Genomic DNA, 16580 nt, shown 5'->3' on the forward strand with positions numbered 1-16580 from the left:
CATGCTTTTCATCTAATTCGTTCACGTGCTATTCAGAAACAGTATGACTAATCAACTTGTATTCCATAAATTTTTGCCAGCGAGGTCAGAAGATGATCTGGTTAAAATTTCGTGACAATTGGTTCAATGGCCTAGGACGAGTTCGAAAAATTAGTTTTTACGAACAATTGCAAATATAAAAAAATGAAACTTTGCGATTTTTGAATTGCACGTGCCAAGGAATCAGAGGGGGAAAAAAAACATTTTAATTTTGTGGTTTAAGGTTCAAAAGTTATTAGCATAAACTTTTTGAAAGTTTAGACAAGTGGTGGCGCTAGAGAGTTTGAGTTAGAGACTCCAAATTTGCTAAGTAACTATTCTCACTGTCCTCTAGCAGTGTGCCAAATTTCACTTTCCCACAAGAGATTCTATGGGCTGCCATACACTTGCAACGGAAGAAAAGAATCATGCTAATGTATACAATAGATGCTTAAGAACCTTCGGTGCTTGGCCCCTAAAAATGATATATAGAGTTTGAATAATATTTGGTTAGACTGTAGAATTACTCATGTTGAAGCTAAATAAATTAGTTTCCTTAAAAAAAAATGGGGGTGGGGGGGTGGAATGGAGATGAAATATGATCAGATTTTTAGTTTTGGATTTTGCTTTATTTGGGATTATGTTATATTTTAACAGATGCACTTCAAACAACTGAGCTTTGTGTGTAACATGCATTTTTATATTTTTTATCTGTATGGACTGTTGTGAACTGTTGCAAACATTTTCCAATAATTTTTTGTTTTGTTTACATTGCCTTAAAAATCTACAATATAAAGATTGTTAAAACACTATTTATTTACAAAAGCAGCTTATATAATTATTTGAAACACCACAGCATATAGTGGTTATAACTCAAAGTTAATGTAAACAAAAATTATGTTTTTAAAAACTTGTTAAATTGTACAAAACATTAAAAAAAATAGTTAATTTGAAAAATGTTAGATAATTAAAGCAGCCCAGAACACTATTAGTAGTGTCATAGTAACACCCAGTAGACAATGGTAATAGCAGCCATAATTAGTTGAATGCCTGCAAAAAAAAAAACAAACAAAAAAAAAACGGTAATTTAGAAACATAAATATGTGGAATTATTTTATGATGGATGCAAACATGTAGCAGCTAATTGTTTCGTTTTGCATTCTTACTCAATGATAGAGTTGATGCAGAATCTCCAGGCTCTGAGACGGCGTCTGGGACGGAGTCTGGGATAAACACAAAGACTTGACTTTAGGGAGCAGCCATTAATTTGTTTTCATATAACAATAATAATAATAATAAAAATTTAACTCGATTTAAATAAACTTACCAAGTTTGTACTCTCCATTGCAACTGATATCTTAAAAAAAGAAAAAAAATCTATTTAATAAATACCTACTAAATGATAAATTAATTAAAAATGACAGATTTTGACTCACTTTCTTGGTCATGGGCACACTTCTTTTCTTCTTCTAGAAGAGAAACAGGTATTCTGATATAAAGTCAAAAATCTGATATATTTATTTTCATTGCTGGTTGTAAATGGACACTTATTACCTGTTTTAATCATCTCATCAGACTCCTTCACACATGAGATTGCAGTGTCTACTGGCCACTTGATGCACGTCTTGTCATCTCTGTAGTCTATCTGACATGACTGGGTTGGATGGCCTGTCCAACAAATAGCACCATGTCCATCCATCACCTTAAAGCAAGACACTTTTTCTGCCGTCTCTATAAATGCCACTGTGTAGTTGTTGCACGTTCCTACAAAAACAAAACAGAATTTGAGAGTTACTAATGCAATTTAACAGCAAAAAGTTCAATTGACAGAACTGTAATTTTTGGGTGAACCATAGCTTTAAAGTGACAAACACTTCTATGATTTTAAAGGTATAGGCCTATTGTTTTATTAAAATTTGGACAGTCTGTTAATATAATACCCCATTCATTATCAGGGGGTGTGTGGGTTCCCTCAGGGGGTGCCCCTAAGGGGTTATGATGTTTTTCTGTAAACAGTAAAACCCAGCCTAAAAAACCCACCTGTCACTGGGGCAGTTTCCTCAGGTACAAATCTAAATATCTGTACCTTATTTACCCCTAAATTATATCAGTACTTTAAAAGTACATAATAGTGCTGGTACTGCCCAAGTGATTTTTCTGAGAATGTTAATTGCAATCAAACACAAATTGTCTTGGGTTTTTGATTATTATTAATTATTGAATGTGGTATTAAAGACAATAATACATAGGCCAATATAAAAAATGCAAAAGGAAATTACCATTTTGTAGTGCATTACAGCAAAGGTGCAGGCAAACAATCAGAATCTGTAAACAAATATAAAACACTTTAAACACATACACACACACATACATACATATGTACATGCTCGCACACACACAAACACAAGATATTCTTAATACTTAATTTTTTATTTGATTTTTTTTTGGGGGGGTGGGGGTAAATTAAAAAAATGCATTTAATTGAAAAAGTAAAAAAAAAAGAAAAAACAGTTATAATATTACAAAGGATTTGGAAAATGTATTTTACAAACCAAGGCTCATTGGAAATACACAACTCAGACTACATTTCTAAAAAACTGCAAACATACACACACATAGCTACCAACTTATGTTCCTTTCCCATTAAATTATGATTACATGGAAGATTATCAATTATTATGAATCAATGTTTTCTTTTTGCACAGTTCTTTGCACAATACTATGTTTTGACCTCACGACACTTATACCATATAACATGGTTTGTGCACTTTGAAACTGCCCTGAAATGTGTAACTAACTCAATGCAATCATTTTGCAGATGAAAGTAAATGATGTTACTAGTTCCTCTTGTGGTCTGAAATTTTAAAACGAAGCGAAGTGCTAATGTGTTGAGCATTTTTAGCATTATCAGGAAATACATATACATTGGTAGTGGGCATGCCAGGACATGTACCACAACTGGTAACAAGATAAAGGTTTCTATTGATGCTTAATTCCCATTTATTTATATGCTGTAAAGAGAAATACTTGTTTATTCAGCAAAATGCATTCAATTAATCAAAAGTGACGTGGTGAAAATAATAAATTTTTCAAATAATAAAATCCAATTCTTCTGTGGAACAAAACTGAAAATACTTAAAAGTGTTTCGTCACTTTTCGTCCTGGTGTGCACAGAAGAAAGAAAGTGATACTTTTAGACTCAAATGATTTCTAAGACCAGTATTCATACTGGGAAGAAGATTTGATGAACGAAACTAAAACGAATTCTTCTAAAATTACTGTATACTGGCACGGATCGCTATTTAACTATCTATTATCTGTTACATGTCTGACTCAATCACCCAAGACTTAAATGTGCAAATACGTATTTCCATATGAAGATGTAATCATAGCTTTCCATCTCGGTTACATTATCATCAGTAACATATTAAAGACTCAAACTTACATAAAAAAAAAAAAACATACATTAACATAAATGAAAACACTTTCGTGTGTTAAAAATATCTGATGAACACAGCAAGCAAAACTTACCAATCCAAACGCATTCATGATGTGATACTGAATGAAATTTGGCAAACCATGTGAAGCCAGCCCATCTCATTTATGCCTGCCTACCCACCCCCTCGTTTCTTCCTTAAAAGATGCAATGCATATTTCTGATGACTCAGCATTTTAAACCATGACAGCATGGCACAATATGTCAGATAATGTCCAAAGTTAGCATGTTATCATTTCCATGTCCTCACGGTCTATTATGTGGCATTTTCCCACCACATATTTCACAATACTTCTGTTTGTACACAGTGGTTTCCGTAGGTTTTTCAGTAAAGATCAAAGTTCAATAAAACAAAACATGACGTCTTTTGCATGTAAAAATAACTTCAGCATGCTTTGCAAACAATTTCTGTGTATTTTATATGTTGAATATTTAGGGACATAATGTGAAAAGGAGTTAGTTCATTCAAAGCACAAATGCATATTCGAAAGCTGTTTTTCCTCCATGGCTTGTGTTTGCTTGTCACTTCCAGGTTAACACCCACGACTGAGATGGGGATAGAGATGCCTCAAGCGGGTTTTCTAGCAGGGTGGACAGTAGTGGAAATTAACTGATTTGATTTGTTTCACCTTGATGGAAATACATAAAAAAAAAAAAAAGTAGGAGTGAATTCAAAGCAACAAGTGTACACTTCTGTTCAAAAGATTATAGTTGGTAAGATTTATATCTATTCTCTTCACTAAGACTACATATATATTATCTGTTACATGTCTGACTCAATCACCCAAGACTTAAATGTGCAAATACGTATTTCCATATGAAGATGTAATCATAGCTTTCCATCTCGGTTACATTATCATCAGTAACATATTAAAGACTCAAACTTACATAAAAAAAAAAAAACATACATTAACATAAATGAAAACACTTTCGTGTGTTAAAAATATCTGATGAACACAGCAAGCAAAACTTACCAATCCAAACGCATTCATGATGTGATACTGAATGAAATTTGGCAAACCATGTGAAGCCAGCCCATCTCATTTATGCCTGCCTACCCACCCCCTCGTTTCTTCCTTAAAAGATGCAATGCATATTTCTGATGACTCAGCATTTTAAACCATGACAGCATGGCACAATATGTCAGATAATGTCCAAAGTTAGCATGTTATCATTTCCATGTCCTCACGGTCTATTATGTGGCATTTTCCCACCACATATTTCACAATACTTCTGTTTGTACACAGTGGTTTCCGTAGGTTTTTCAGTAAAGATCAAAGTTCAATAAAACAAAACATGACGTCTTTTGCATGTAAAAATAACTTCAGCATGCTTTGCAAACAATTTCTGTGTATTTTATATGTTGAATATTTAGGGACATAATGTGAAAAGGAGTTAGTTCATTCAAAGCACAAATGCATATTCGAAAGCTGTTTTTCCTCCATGGCTTGTGTTTGCTTGTCACTTCCAGGTTAACACCCACGACTGAGATGGGGATAGAGATGCCTCAAGCGGGTTTTCTAGCAGGGTGGACAGTAGTGGAAATTAACTGATTTGATTTGTTTCACCTTGATGGAAATACATAAAAAAAAAAAAAAGTAGGAGTGAATTCAAAGCAACAAGTGTACACTTCTGTTCAAAAGATTATAGTTGGTAAGATTTATATCTATTCTCTTCACTAAGACTACATATATATATATATATATATATATATATATAGACACACAAATGTATATATATGTGTGTGTGTGTGTGTGTGTGTGTGTGTGTGTGTGTGTGTGTGTGTGAACTTGTACATCTTTTATTGTGAGAGCCGGTTTGAGCTTTAGACCTTCGGAATGAGGACAGAAAAGTGAGGATATTTTGGCCGGTCCTCACTTCATGAGACCCCCTTTAAAGGTCTGTTTGAGGGTCAAGACTTGGTTTAGGGGTTATAACTGGGTAAAGAATAGGGTTAGGGTAAGGGTTTGGTAGAGGCATTTAAGGGTAAGGAGCTAGAGGCTGCATTATGTCAGTCAATGTCCTCACAAAGATAGCTATACTTTATAGAGTTGTGTGTGTGTGTGTCCAGGTCAAATAAGTGCACTTCCATATTGTACTTAAAATGCTCTATTTTCAGGCACTAAAACATCCTCAAAACCTAAGATAATCTTAAGAAAATGGGACCCACTTTATATTAAGTGGCCTTTACTACTATGTACTTACATTTTAATTAATAATTTAGTACAATGTACTTATTGTGTACATACATGTTTTTACATTGTACTTATATATGAAAAAACTACATGTAATTACATCTGTATTTAATTTCTGTAATTACATTTATAATTACACTGTTGACCCATACTTTACACCTTAACCCACCCTTAAACTTACCCATACCTCCAACCCTCTCCCTAACCTTACCCCTATCCCACCTCAATAGCAGCAAAAGTGTTTTACAATACAATATGAACACAATAAGTACACTGAACTTATTTTTTATGTAAGTACATAGTAGTTAAGGCCACCTAATATAAAGTGGGACCAGAAAATGTACTCAAATGTGCTATTTTGGGACACTATGAATATGAACTAAAATTTGCTTTTAACATACTTTCGCTTTATTTAAATATATTTAGTTACTACTTGTAGTAAACTTGAACCTACAAGTGTTTGAAGAGTGGGTTCAAGTTTAAAAAAAAAAACACATTTTAGTTCATATTCATGAATTCCCAAAATAGCACATTTGAAAACACATTTACATGTTCTTAAAATGATCCTAGAAGTACTAAAACAAATCATTTTTAGAAAAAGAAAGTACAAAATTAGTGTGTGAAAATAGAGCACCAAGTACAATATGGAAGTGCACTTGTTTGTCACATCTGTGTGTGTGTGTATGTACAGAATGTGTATCTTGCTGACCCCAAACTTTCCTATTCTCACCTTCCCAGTGAGAAATTGGCAACAATAAAGGACCATCCACAGATACACCCTCCACCAGCTCAATTAAACGCAGAACATCTTCAGGATCATCTACCAACATTTCTTCAGGCTCATCAACACTCATCTCTAAACAGCAAGCGCCATTTGAAGCACCACTTCCTGCACATAATGAACAAATAAGGAATAATGATTGACTGAATAATTGTCACTCTAAATCTGTGAGACATCTTGGAGTCAAAAACATCAGTGCCTTATTTAAAAGGTGAAGTGGCCTTAATAGTACTTATTTATCAGGTAATAATTAAGGAGGTTAAATTAAAGGTGTGTGTCACCTGTGTAAGTCTAAGCAAAGGAGTCTAATAGTATTTTATGAGTTCTAATAATCCGGACATACTTCTTTTGTCAAATACTGTAGGTAATGTGATTTTGATTTAGTCTGGTGCTGCTAATGCAGGTGAAGTTACACACTTCAGTCTTGTTTACCCGTGACAGTTTTACTCTCGGTGGTGCCAGTGGTTTGCTTCTGGATGTTGTCTACGAGGAACTTCATTGGTGGAAGCTCATCATCATCATCACTGTCCTCAAACACCAGATCAGCTCCATCTGTGATGTACATCTCTCTGTGTCTCCCTTTATTCAAACAGATAATGTCTAGTTAGTGAAGATATTTAAACAAAGCAAATAAGAAATTATAATAGTTACCACCTTACAGAATGGTTGTGTACATTTTCACTATTAACACACAGTTAGATGATTATTACTTTTACTTTTTATTATTAATCTTAAAAAAGTAATAATAATCTTTTATCTTTCGTGCTTTATCAAACATGAACAGTGATATTGTGAAATATTATTATCATGTAAATAACTGTTTTCTATTTTATTATATTTAAAAATGTTATTTTTTCCGATTATGACAAAGCTGAAAATTTAGAAGCCATAACTCCAGTTTTCAGTGTCACATGATCCTTCAGAAATATTGTAACATTGTAGATGTCTTAACTGTTACTTTTGATAAATTTTATGTATCTTTACTGAATTGAAGTCTCTCTCTCCCTCTAAAAGAAAAAAAAAATGGCAGCACCGTGTGTGTGTGTTCACTGCTGTGTGTGTGCACTTTGGATGGGTTAAATGCAGACCACGAATTCTGAGTTTGGGTCACCATACTTGGCTGGATGTCACTTCACTCACTCTCTCTCTGAGTGCATGCTGGGCGTGAGTGGGCGGAATTTGGAGTGAGAATGGTTGCCTGCGTGTTGAATCTTTCATTATATTAGGGGAGCATGGTTGGTGATTGTTTCAGAGGTTTGGTACAGTTAAGGAAAGCAAGGCGTGTGTTGATTAAGATGGCAGCGCCTGGAAGTGTGAGTGTGAAGCTTGATCAGCAGCCGCACAGGTAGTTGGCCACAAAAGCATTCTGTCAGCATTCTTGTTCTTAGATGTTGTGAATAAAGTTAATGAGATCGTTGTGAGTGGAATCTTCATAAATTAGTCATATGCATGCCTTTGATGCAACCCAAAAAAATCCTATTGTGAAATGTGGCACCATTTATCATAAATGAATTGATTGAATGAGAAGGCATGGCAAAGTTGTAACGCAGATTAGAAAGATTACTTTAAAACGTAAATCTGCACAATTTAGACACCTTGTTACTTTCAGTAGACAATTGTACATGGTTTTAAATAACGGTCAGGTGTTGAATCTTTGAATCTTAGTCGATTTTGACTTATGTAACATCAGAAACAATGAAATGTTGCAAGTGCAGGGAGGGCACTCTCTTCGTGCTTGTCCAGAGAATGAAGAACATGAAACAATTCAGAATAATGATGGAGAGAGACAAGAAGAAAATGTTGTGATGGCAACATTTTCAGTATTACAGATGATTCAGAATTACAAATGGAGATGATTCAGTATTACAAAAAAAAAAAAAAAAAAACTTGGAGGGTGTTTTAGAAAAAAGAAAAGGACAACTGGAAAAATGGAAATTGCTGTGCTCCAAAATTGTCATTTAGAGGATGTGTAATAGTCATCAATAATTTGGTGGCTTCAACATTCTGGGATTGTTTGGGATGTACTGTGCCTCCAAGTGGACTTCTTGCAAAACTACAAGCTCTAATTGTAGACTTTTTTTGAACTAAGCTTCACTGGGTGCCGCCAGAGACAATTTGGGGACATAGAGTGTAGTATATCTCCCTAAGGAAGAAGTGGGGCAAGGACTAGTACATCTGGCCAACAGAAGAGCAACTTTTCATTTACAATATATTGAGAGATTTTTAACTGGACCTGAAAATCTTGTTTGGAGGAATGTTGCAAACTTAGTTTTGAATCAAGCTGGAGGCCTGGGACTAGACTCTGCTTTGTTTTTAATGGACTCTAGCAAAATTTATCTGAATGGACTGAGTCCGTTCTATAAAGGGGTCTTTAGAATATGGATCTTATTCAGGAAAAAAAGAGGGGCTTTTTGAATGTCTTTATTTTGGTTATTAGAAGAAACAACTGTGTTGAGCTAGATTTGATGTTTCAAGTGAAGCTGCATGGGGTTTTGAAAATGCAATGTGCAGAGCAAGAAAAGTTAAATGGAACTTTAAAGTTAAATGGTGTGCTGCTTGGGGGCCCGAGTTAGATAACTCACAAAAGGTTGCTTCTTGCATTGGAGTTAGATCAATAAGATTAGCAGGGAAATTACTAGATCTTTTAAAACAGAAGTTTACGGCAGAAGAAAGTCTCTCCTTAAAAGTTATGGTGAAGGAAAAGTGGTTCCAAATAACAAGGGTCCTTTTCCAGAAGTATATATTATTCCTGATTTTAAAGGTGTGGATAGGGAATTATTGAAGAATTTAGAGGATCTATAACTATTAATGAGGCTAACAGAAAAATAATGTACAGAAGCGGTTTTAAAATTTGAAACATGAAAGTTTTAAATGTTGATTTGATACTGTCTGGAGAGACAAATTAGATTTAAACCAGAATATAAAACCTGTGTGGAGAGTGTTTTATAAATCCCCTTTGGAAAAAAAGAGAGAATTTTACACAGCGCAGTTGCTGTTAATTCTTTTGTACATGTTATTAACCCTAATGTTTGTAATCTATGTCCTTTCTGTGGAAAAAAAAAAAGAGACAATTTTTTTAATATATATGGAGTGTACAAGATTGTGCTATTTATTTGATTTTCTTACATTTTTGTTTGGTAAGTTAGATTTTATCTTTTATCTTTATCTTTCTTGGATATCGATATTAATATCAGAAATAATAAGATAAAATTTCAACTTTTAAATTTTATTGTGGGAGCAGCAAAAATGGCAGTATATAAAAGCAGGAGAAATAAAATTCAAGGGTCGGAAGGATGTGAAGTTGTATCTATTTGTAAAAACTGGATAAAAGCAAGAGTGTGGGTTGATTTTTAATTTTATAAGATGATGAAAGACTTGATGTTCTTTTTGGTTCAGTGGTGTTACAATGATGCAATTTGCTTTTATATTTTTCTTGATCGTTACATTGATCCCAATGTCAATTTTGTTTGAGTCATTATTGTATTAGAATAGTTTTGAAGCTGTCAAATAAATGTTTGGTTAAATTTCTAAATTCTCTCTCTCTCTCTCTCTCTCACTTTAATTTTGTCCTAGACTTTTAAATGATATATCATGGGTTCCAAAGAAATATTAAGCAACACAACGGTTTTCAACTTCGTTAATAGCATATTAAAATGATTTCTGGAGGATCTACTTGAAAAAAAAACTGAGAATTGAGCTTTACCATCACAGGAATAAATTACTTTAAAGGTGCTGTACGCAGGATTGCAGTAAAAATTTCAGAGAGGTTTTTTTTTTATACATACTGTGTGTGTGTGTGTGTGTGTGTGTGTGTGTGTGTGTATGATTGATTTCAGAATATTGCTGTTTTTCCTGTGTCTATCATCAAACAAATGCAAATGCAAGACGCCTTTCAAAATGAATCTAAAATGTGAAGATGGAAAACAGGAAGATGATAGACCGCTACAGATGCCACAACAGATGCATTACATTCTTCCACAGAATTATTGTTATTTTGGACTCTGACCGTTTTTTTCCTTGAGCTTCATGACCAAGGGCTTTATGTTGAGATGCAGTCGGTGACTGTTTCTTACGTGCTGCAGCAGGTTTTTGGCATGAAGGACGGACAGACTATAAAGCACCAGCTTTTTCTCAAACAAACCATCAGCACGAATGTCAAACTTCCTGCCCTGTAGTGAAACCAAGACCATAACTGAAAGCACTGAACAGAGGGTTAAACAAGCTGAGAACAACAGGTAGTTTCTTAAACTGATGCTCTTAAGTCATAAGTTGACTGGGTGAATTTGTAAACGTTAAAATCAATAGAACCTGAAAAGTAATGGAATGAATGGAGGGCCACGGAAAATCATACACCTTCCCATTCAGCACCTGGAGAGTAGAAATGAGCAACATATAACCCTATGTGTGACATTGCTATGAGCGAGATGACTAGATTGAACCAATATGAATAAAACTGGTTTCCTGCTGGGTTTTGAAAATCTGAGTGGAAAACTACGTTAAAGGGTAGAATATGATTTGCAATTCTAGTTTTATACATATGGCATGGATGATGTTATTGGCCATGGTTTTGGAGTTACCTCAGAGATCTGCAGTCCTGTAGATGTCACACCCACGAGGACACAACCTTGTGTTTTTTTCTTTTCCTGAGACAGCAGGGACACAGAAGAGGGCAGGAATGGAAAGAAAGAGAGGGAAAGAGACAGAGAATTTTATTAGCGAAATGTGACAAATATTGGTAAAAATGGATGTTTGAGCAAAATTCTGAACTGAAGAAATGGCAGCATAGATTATATATATTATAGGGCAATCTGCAAGTTAGCATCACCATCAACAAAAACCCAACAGGAATATTAAATTGGCTCTTGGATTATATTCCATTGGCTCTTGGATTATTGCGTAAAATAAGACTTGTGCCAACCTCATTTTCAGGAATTGAATTCAAATGTAAAAGGCATTCTCAGTTCACTTCTGAAAAATTCACAACTTTGGTTTGACTGAATACTAGTGTTGTATTAGTCCAGTTTGGATAAAAGTCTGTCTCCAGTCCAAGACCATATATACTACAACCGGACAAAACTAAATGCTACATAAAATGAGATCTTGACTTGGACTCAGACTTAACTCTGTATCAGGACTTGACTGGCCTTGATTACTGCACTTCTGAACTTGAGCGCAACAACACTAACTTTGGACAATCTATAGATGGTGAGAGGCACATCACTCAAGGTAAACGCTTCCTGAATGAAAAGCGAGGCAGCCTCGCTGGATGACATTCCTTTAAGCTCCCTGTGCAGGGCTGGGGTGTGCTTCAGGATATAATCATTCCCATGCTTCTGTACAATCTGTACAATACCACAATGAAAACACCATTAGTATGAATGGTAAGAACAGGTGTTTTAATTTTTACTTTTGCGGTCTGAAGGAGAAAACCAGCAAAAAGCAAATACAAAAATAGCAGAACACTTACCCAAAAAGGGAAAAATCCCTGTGGGCTAAAGTATGCAAAGTTTTCTTCGCAATCTCCAAGATCAGCTTGAAGGGCGTAGGCAGCCAGCTGGAAGTACAGTCCTTCCTGCTCAAAGCACTCAGATCTCAAAACTCTCCCCTTCACCTCAGCGTAATACAGCTGGCGGGTATCACGGTTTCTTTGAAAATGAAACTAGCAGTTCAGATGATGCTTAAACATTTTTTTAATTCCCAACTTAAATGATCTACAATAATAAAAAAAAAAAAAAATAAAAAAAAAATCAGCAATACTATTTAGTTATTTAGGACTCGGAAACTGCTTTATTAAACTGACTTACTATGGCTCACTTGATTCTGATTGGTCAATCACAGAATTTTGTGGTCAAATATTTTTGTAAATGTCTCAAACTATATAACGGACCATTTTCCATTTCCTGCATTCAATGAAATAAACTCATTATTTCATGAATGCTTTTTTCATAAGGTTCAGTTTGTTAATATTGGTTTATACATTTGGTATCACTAACTAACAATGAACCACCATTTTTATAGCATTTATTGATCATGATTAATTCCATCTTATATATTAACTATCATTAATTTGTATTCATAATACATTACCTTATATTAATTAATTTAGTTGGAAGTTAATTTTCACATTCTGAAATGTTAGAATGAACATTAACTGGAAATGAACATTAACCATGATGTTTACTAGGATATTTCAAGGTGAACACTTAATGGATCGAATCAACTTAGGTTTACTTGATTATTCACTGAAAATATTCAGACTATTATACATCAGGCTTAACAGGGTTAAATTAAATAAGCCAGAGCGATCGAGGACACTGACACCAAGTAAGGTGACAAACATTTTCGCAATTTCCCAAAAATAGAAAACAAAAGAAAAGGAGGAAAAGAAACAAACATTGTACTTACAAAATTAGTTGAACATTTTCTACAAAGTACTGCACTTTGAGGGAGAGAATCACTTTCTCCTATACAATGAAAACATATGGTTAATCAAATCACTGTATTAGGATGACATCCCATCTCGTGTTATGTAATCATGTCATATGGAAAAAAAAAACCCACAACCAATTTACAGTAATATCAAAACCAGAAAAAACCCAACACCTACAGATTTTCTCTAGCTGATTTTTTCAGACTTGCATGTGTTTATTTTAAAGTGATCCAGCACAATAACACTAATTATTTTTAAATATTTATTATGCAAGTGAATAAGTCCCATATTTATCAATTTAATGCATCTTTGTTAAATCAAATAATTCCTTTCTTTGAATTATTCTCAGACTTAATGCTGGCAGCAATGGAATTTGTCAGGAGACTTATATCTCTACTCAAAAGTATCAAAAGTAATAGAAATAAATAAAAAAAAACAAGTGGATTTGTGACAAGGTCTCTAAAAGCAGGGCCTTCGTGTCTTTTGTTGTACGATGACTTTTGTTGTACGATGAGTGATTTTTGCTAAAAAAAAAGGATAAATAGAAAGCATGTGTCTCAGAGCCAGCAAAAGCTATGAAAAGAGTGGATGTATCATATCTGTAAGATGTACACAGTAAGATGCAATGTGAAGAAGTAAAATGCATGGTTGTTTTTAATAATACAATATGATCTGGTTCTTAGTAGGTTTTTAAATTTGAAAAATAAAACCTCAGATGAATGACACCACGACAATCACACTGTGCCATATATTTAACAAAAAGTATTCTCGTCGCTTCATAATGTTAAGGTTGATTGAACCACTGATGGCGGACTGTTCTGACGATGTCTGGTGCAATATGTCATGTCTTGTAGATCATGTTTTTATTTATTTATTTATTTTTTAAGACCTGCCAATTACCAGATTTTTGTATTTTTTCATTATATTGTGCTGATACAAAAAACCATGGAATTCAATAGGGTGTCCTAATTTTTACACATGACAGTTTTATTTGAGCTTGATTTTACCTTTGATGTATTCTTTCTCCAGGACTTTGGGAGGTACAATGACAATTTATGCCCCAAATCCAAAAACAGGGGTTGACTGTCTAAATGAAATGGAATGAACAAGATAGGTTGTAAAGGCTAGCTTTGTTTAGATAAACAGAGCTGGTACTCCCTTCATTCTTGTTTTTTTGCAAAGCTCAGCCTTTGGTTTAACCGTTATAACATAAAGGGCTTAGTCAGCAGTTTTACATACAAAAACAAGCAAAGGAAACCACAGACCCTTTACCACACTCAGACCAAAGAAGGTAAGATCTGAGGTGCCGAGTCGCTCAAACAGCTGTTCGAACACGTCTTGACCTCTGTCTTTAAGCTGTAATACAGAGATGCTAAACAGTAAGACAAGCAACGTATAAAAGAAATGAACCAGAAAGCCAGTTTAGGCTGTTTTAAGCAGTACTGGAAATCTGAATAAACGTTAATCACGAGGCAAAATCCATTGATTTTATAACATCCAACATCCTTCATACTTAATATAACTTTTTAACAAAATCAAAAGAGGCTGTAACTCTTAAAGTGGCACTCCATGTCAGATACTCAAATATTGTGATATTATGAAGTATTAATCCATTTTACTCACCCCAACAGTCAAACTCAGTTCTGTGTTATTGGGCAGAATAACGCACAGACATCTGCTTTGGTTCTTCATTGTAAGTGTTCTCTTTGAGGTCCTCTTCTTCAGTGCCCTCTTTTTAAACTGCTGCTATCGTTGTGGAGGGAGTTTGCGTCTCTTTTTAAATGCCCTCCCTTTGAAACTCTGCATGTTTATATTCCCCGCTGAAAAAAATGGCTCAAGCCAGCCCAAATGGCTGCCAATATTAGCTGTTCCTCCAGCCCTGCTGAATTTAGAGGATGTCTTGGAAGCTGTTCACACTGAGAGACCTGACAGCTAGACTATTGTGGGGATAATAAATATAATAACAATAAAGATAATAGAAGTACACAATATTGTGTGATCACATTTAGTTACATTCAAGTCAGAATTTTGGTATATCAAATAATACCAAGTAGCATTGCTTAGACTTAGAATATTAAGTCCACTGTTTGTTAACATTAATCTATTTCCTATCTGCAGCAATGCATAAAACCACTTCAAAGAAAAAAATGACCTCGGTGTTATTCACCTTTCATAATTACAGTAATAAAACAGGTATTTCCCAATTTTACCCATTACTCTAAGTTTGAGTTCTGAATTATTCACTTTCCATCATCTCACAAACCACAGTTTCTGAGACCTTGCACTATTTGACACATTACTTAGACATGCCAAAAAGATAAAAAAAAAAAAGATGTAAGGGTGAAGTAACCTCAGAATTTTGATCTGAGACATACAAAAAAAAAAAACATACAGTGCATTAACAAACAGACATATGTTCCCACATCTCACTGACAGAAATAGTGGTGAAAACACCTCTCACATTTGCACTGGTTTCCCCCTCATCCCCTTTCTTCCCCTCACCCATCCCACTCAGAATGATCAACAGTATGTTATACATGAATGCAAGTAATATTTACAGTCATGTTTGGTGTCATTTGAATTTTATCAGGGCGACTGGTACAATGGTCTCAATTTTACAAGAAGACTAAAATGTGATAAAAATCCTAAGAGTTAAGAGATGTTTTGCTCCCTGTAGAGGCTGTGCCATTGCCGGTGTATTTCATGCAAAATGCCTTTTATCTCAAGAGGTGATAACTCTACATGATCAATGCAAATGCAAATTCAATTGTTAGTTCCTGTCTCTATCTCGGGGGATGTTTGTCTTGGTATGAAGTACTTAAGGAAATGTTGCAAGAGGATCAGGGCGATTCTGTAGCAAGAAAGCAGACAGAATATGATATGCATCTTCTACTCTTATCATCTTTTGAGAATTTGCTGTCTTGCATTGATTTGATATCTTTGAATTGGCTGTGCAATTGGTGTAATTATTAGATTAATTATAATAATTAGATTAATTATAGGGGGCTAGGTAAACACGATTGGAATATCATATTTCACAGTGCTAACCACAACCTCTGATTATTGTTCACCAGTATAAAGTCTTCCTTCTATAGATTTACAGCTTTCAGATAAGTGAACAGAATATAGTAAACTTCACAATCCCACAAGACAATTGTAGGATCTCAATTTATATACACAAGGCAAATAAAAAAAATGTTGAGGAAAACATACACTATTTGATATGAGAACATAAAATGTGACTGCCTTAATCTTTGACTTCTGAGAATGGTTTAAAGTACCACCTCAAATATATATTGTTCATAAAAGAGCTACTGATTGATTGCTGACCCCACTTCATTTGGGATGAGAGTACATGACTGCATTAATGGACAGGTAACTAATAATAATAAATAAAAAAACATAATGCTATCTGCTGGGAGAGAGACATGCATGTGGCTATTTATATTCAAGAGAATTTCAAACATACAATCTTCAGTGCTGATTGAACACATTCACACATGTAGAGTGAGGAATCACATTTTTGTCTATTATTCTGCCTCCGCAGACTCAAAAACATTGGCTATTCTTAGAATGACATACTATTGCTCCATTATATTTGACCAAGGTATAATGTGCACATATGAAATACACATAGAATACACAGATGACCTATTTGCA

At 34.4% G+C, this 16580-nt stretch overlaps 1 protein-coding gene across 6 annotated transcripts; it reads right to left on the minus strand.

Moving 5' to 3' along the window:
• Positions 1-1572: 1572 nt before the first annotated feature.
• On the minus strand, positions 1573-14690 carry LOC127969431 (FERM domain-containing protein 6). 6 transcript variants are annotated; one of them, XR_008156264.1, is made up of 14 exons: positions 14544-14690; positions 14186-14276; positions 13928-14007; positions 12896-12954; positions 11958-12135; positions 11677-11832; positions 11068-11133; positions 10799-10858; positions 10497-10659; positions 6923-7069; positions 6440-6598; positions 3550-4143; positions 2298-2343; positions 1573-1782 (listed from the first exon to the last, which is right to left on the minus strand). XR_008156264.1 is itself a non-coding variant. In XM_052571368.1 (13 exons), exons 1-12 carry the CDS (start codon positions 14610-14612, stop codon positions 2312-2314), a joined length of 1260 nt encoding a protein of 419 aa, XP_052427328.1. In that variant the 5' UTR covers positions 14613-14690; the 3' UTR covers positions 1573-1782; positions 2298-2311. The 6 variants fall into 6 exon arrangements, 3 of the variants coding, with proteins under 3 accessions (XP_052427328.1, XP_052427329.1, XP_052427326.1); XR_008156263.1 differs by lacking the exon at positions 3550-4143 and adding an exon at positions 4489-5082; XR_008156262.1 differs by lacking the exon at positions 3550-4143 and adding an exon at positions 4489-5082 and having other exon boundaries at positions 6419-6598.
• Between the last annotated feature and the right edge of the window lie 1890 nt (positions 14691-16580).

Source organism: Carassius gibelio, chromosome B12 (genome assembly GCF_023724105.1).
Source record: "Carassius gibelio isolate Cgi1373 ecotype wild population from Czech Republic chromosome B12, carGib1.2-hapl.c, whole genome shotgun sequence".
In the NCBI taxonomy this organism is placed as follows: Eukaryota; Metazoa; Chordata; class Actinopteri; order Cypriniformes; family Cyprinidae; genus Carassius; species Carassius gibelio.

Bases quoted from the DNA above. Each gene is read 5' to 3' on its own strand.
- LOC127969431 (XM_052571366.1), bottom strand. From the start codon at position 14,612: ATGAAGAACCAAAGCAGATGTCTGTGCGTTATTCTGCCCAATAACACA. The intron at 14,277-14,543 runs GTGAGTAAAATG...TCTGTATTACAG, and splicing joins AACTGAGTTTGACTGTTGGG to CTTAAAGACAGAGGTCAAGA. The intron at 6,599-6,922 runs GTAAACAAGACT...CATTATGTGCAG, and splicing joins CGAGAGTAAAACTGTCACGG to GAAGTGGTGCTTCAAATGGC.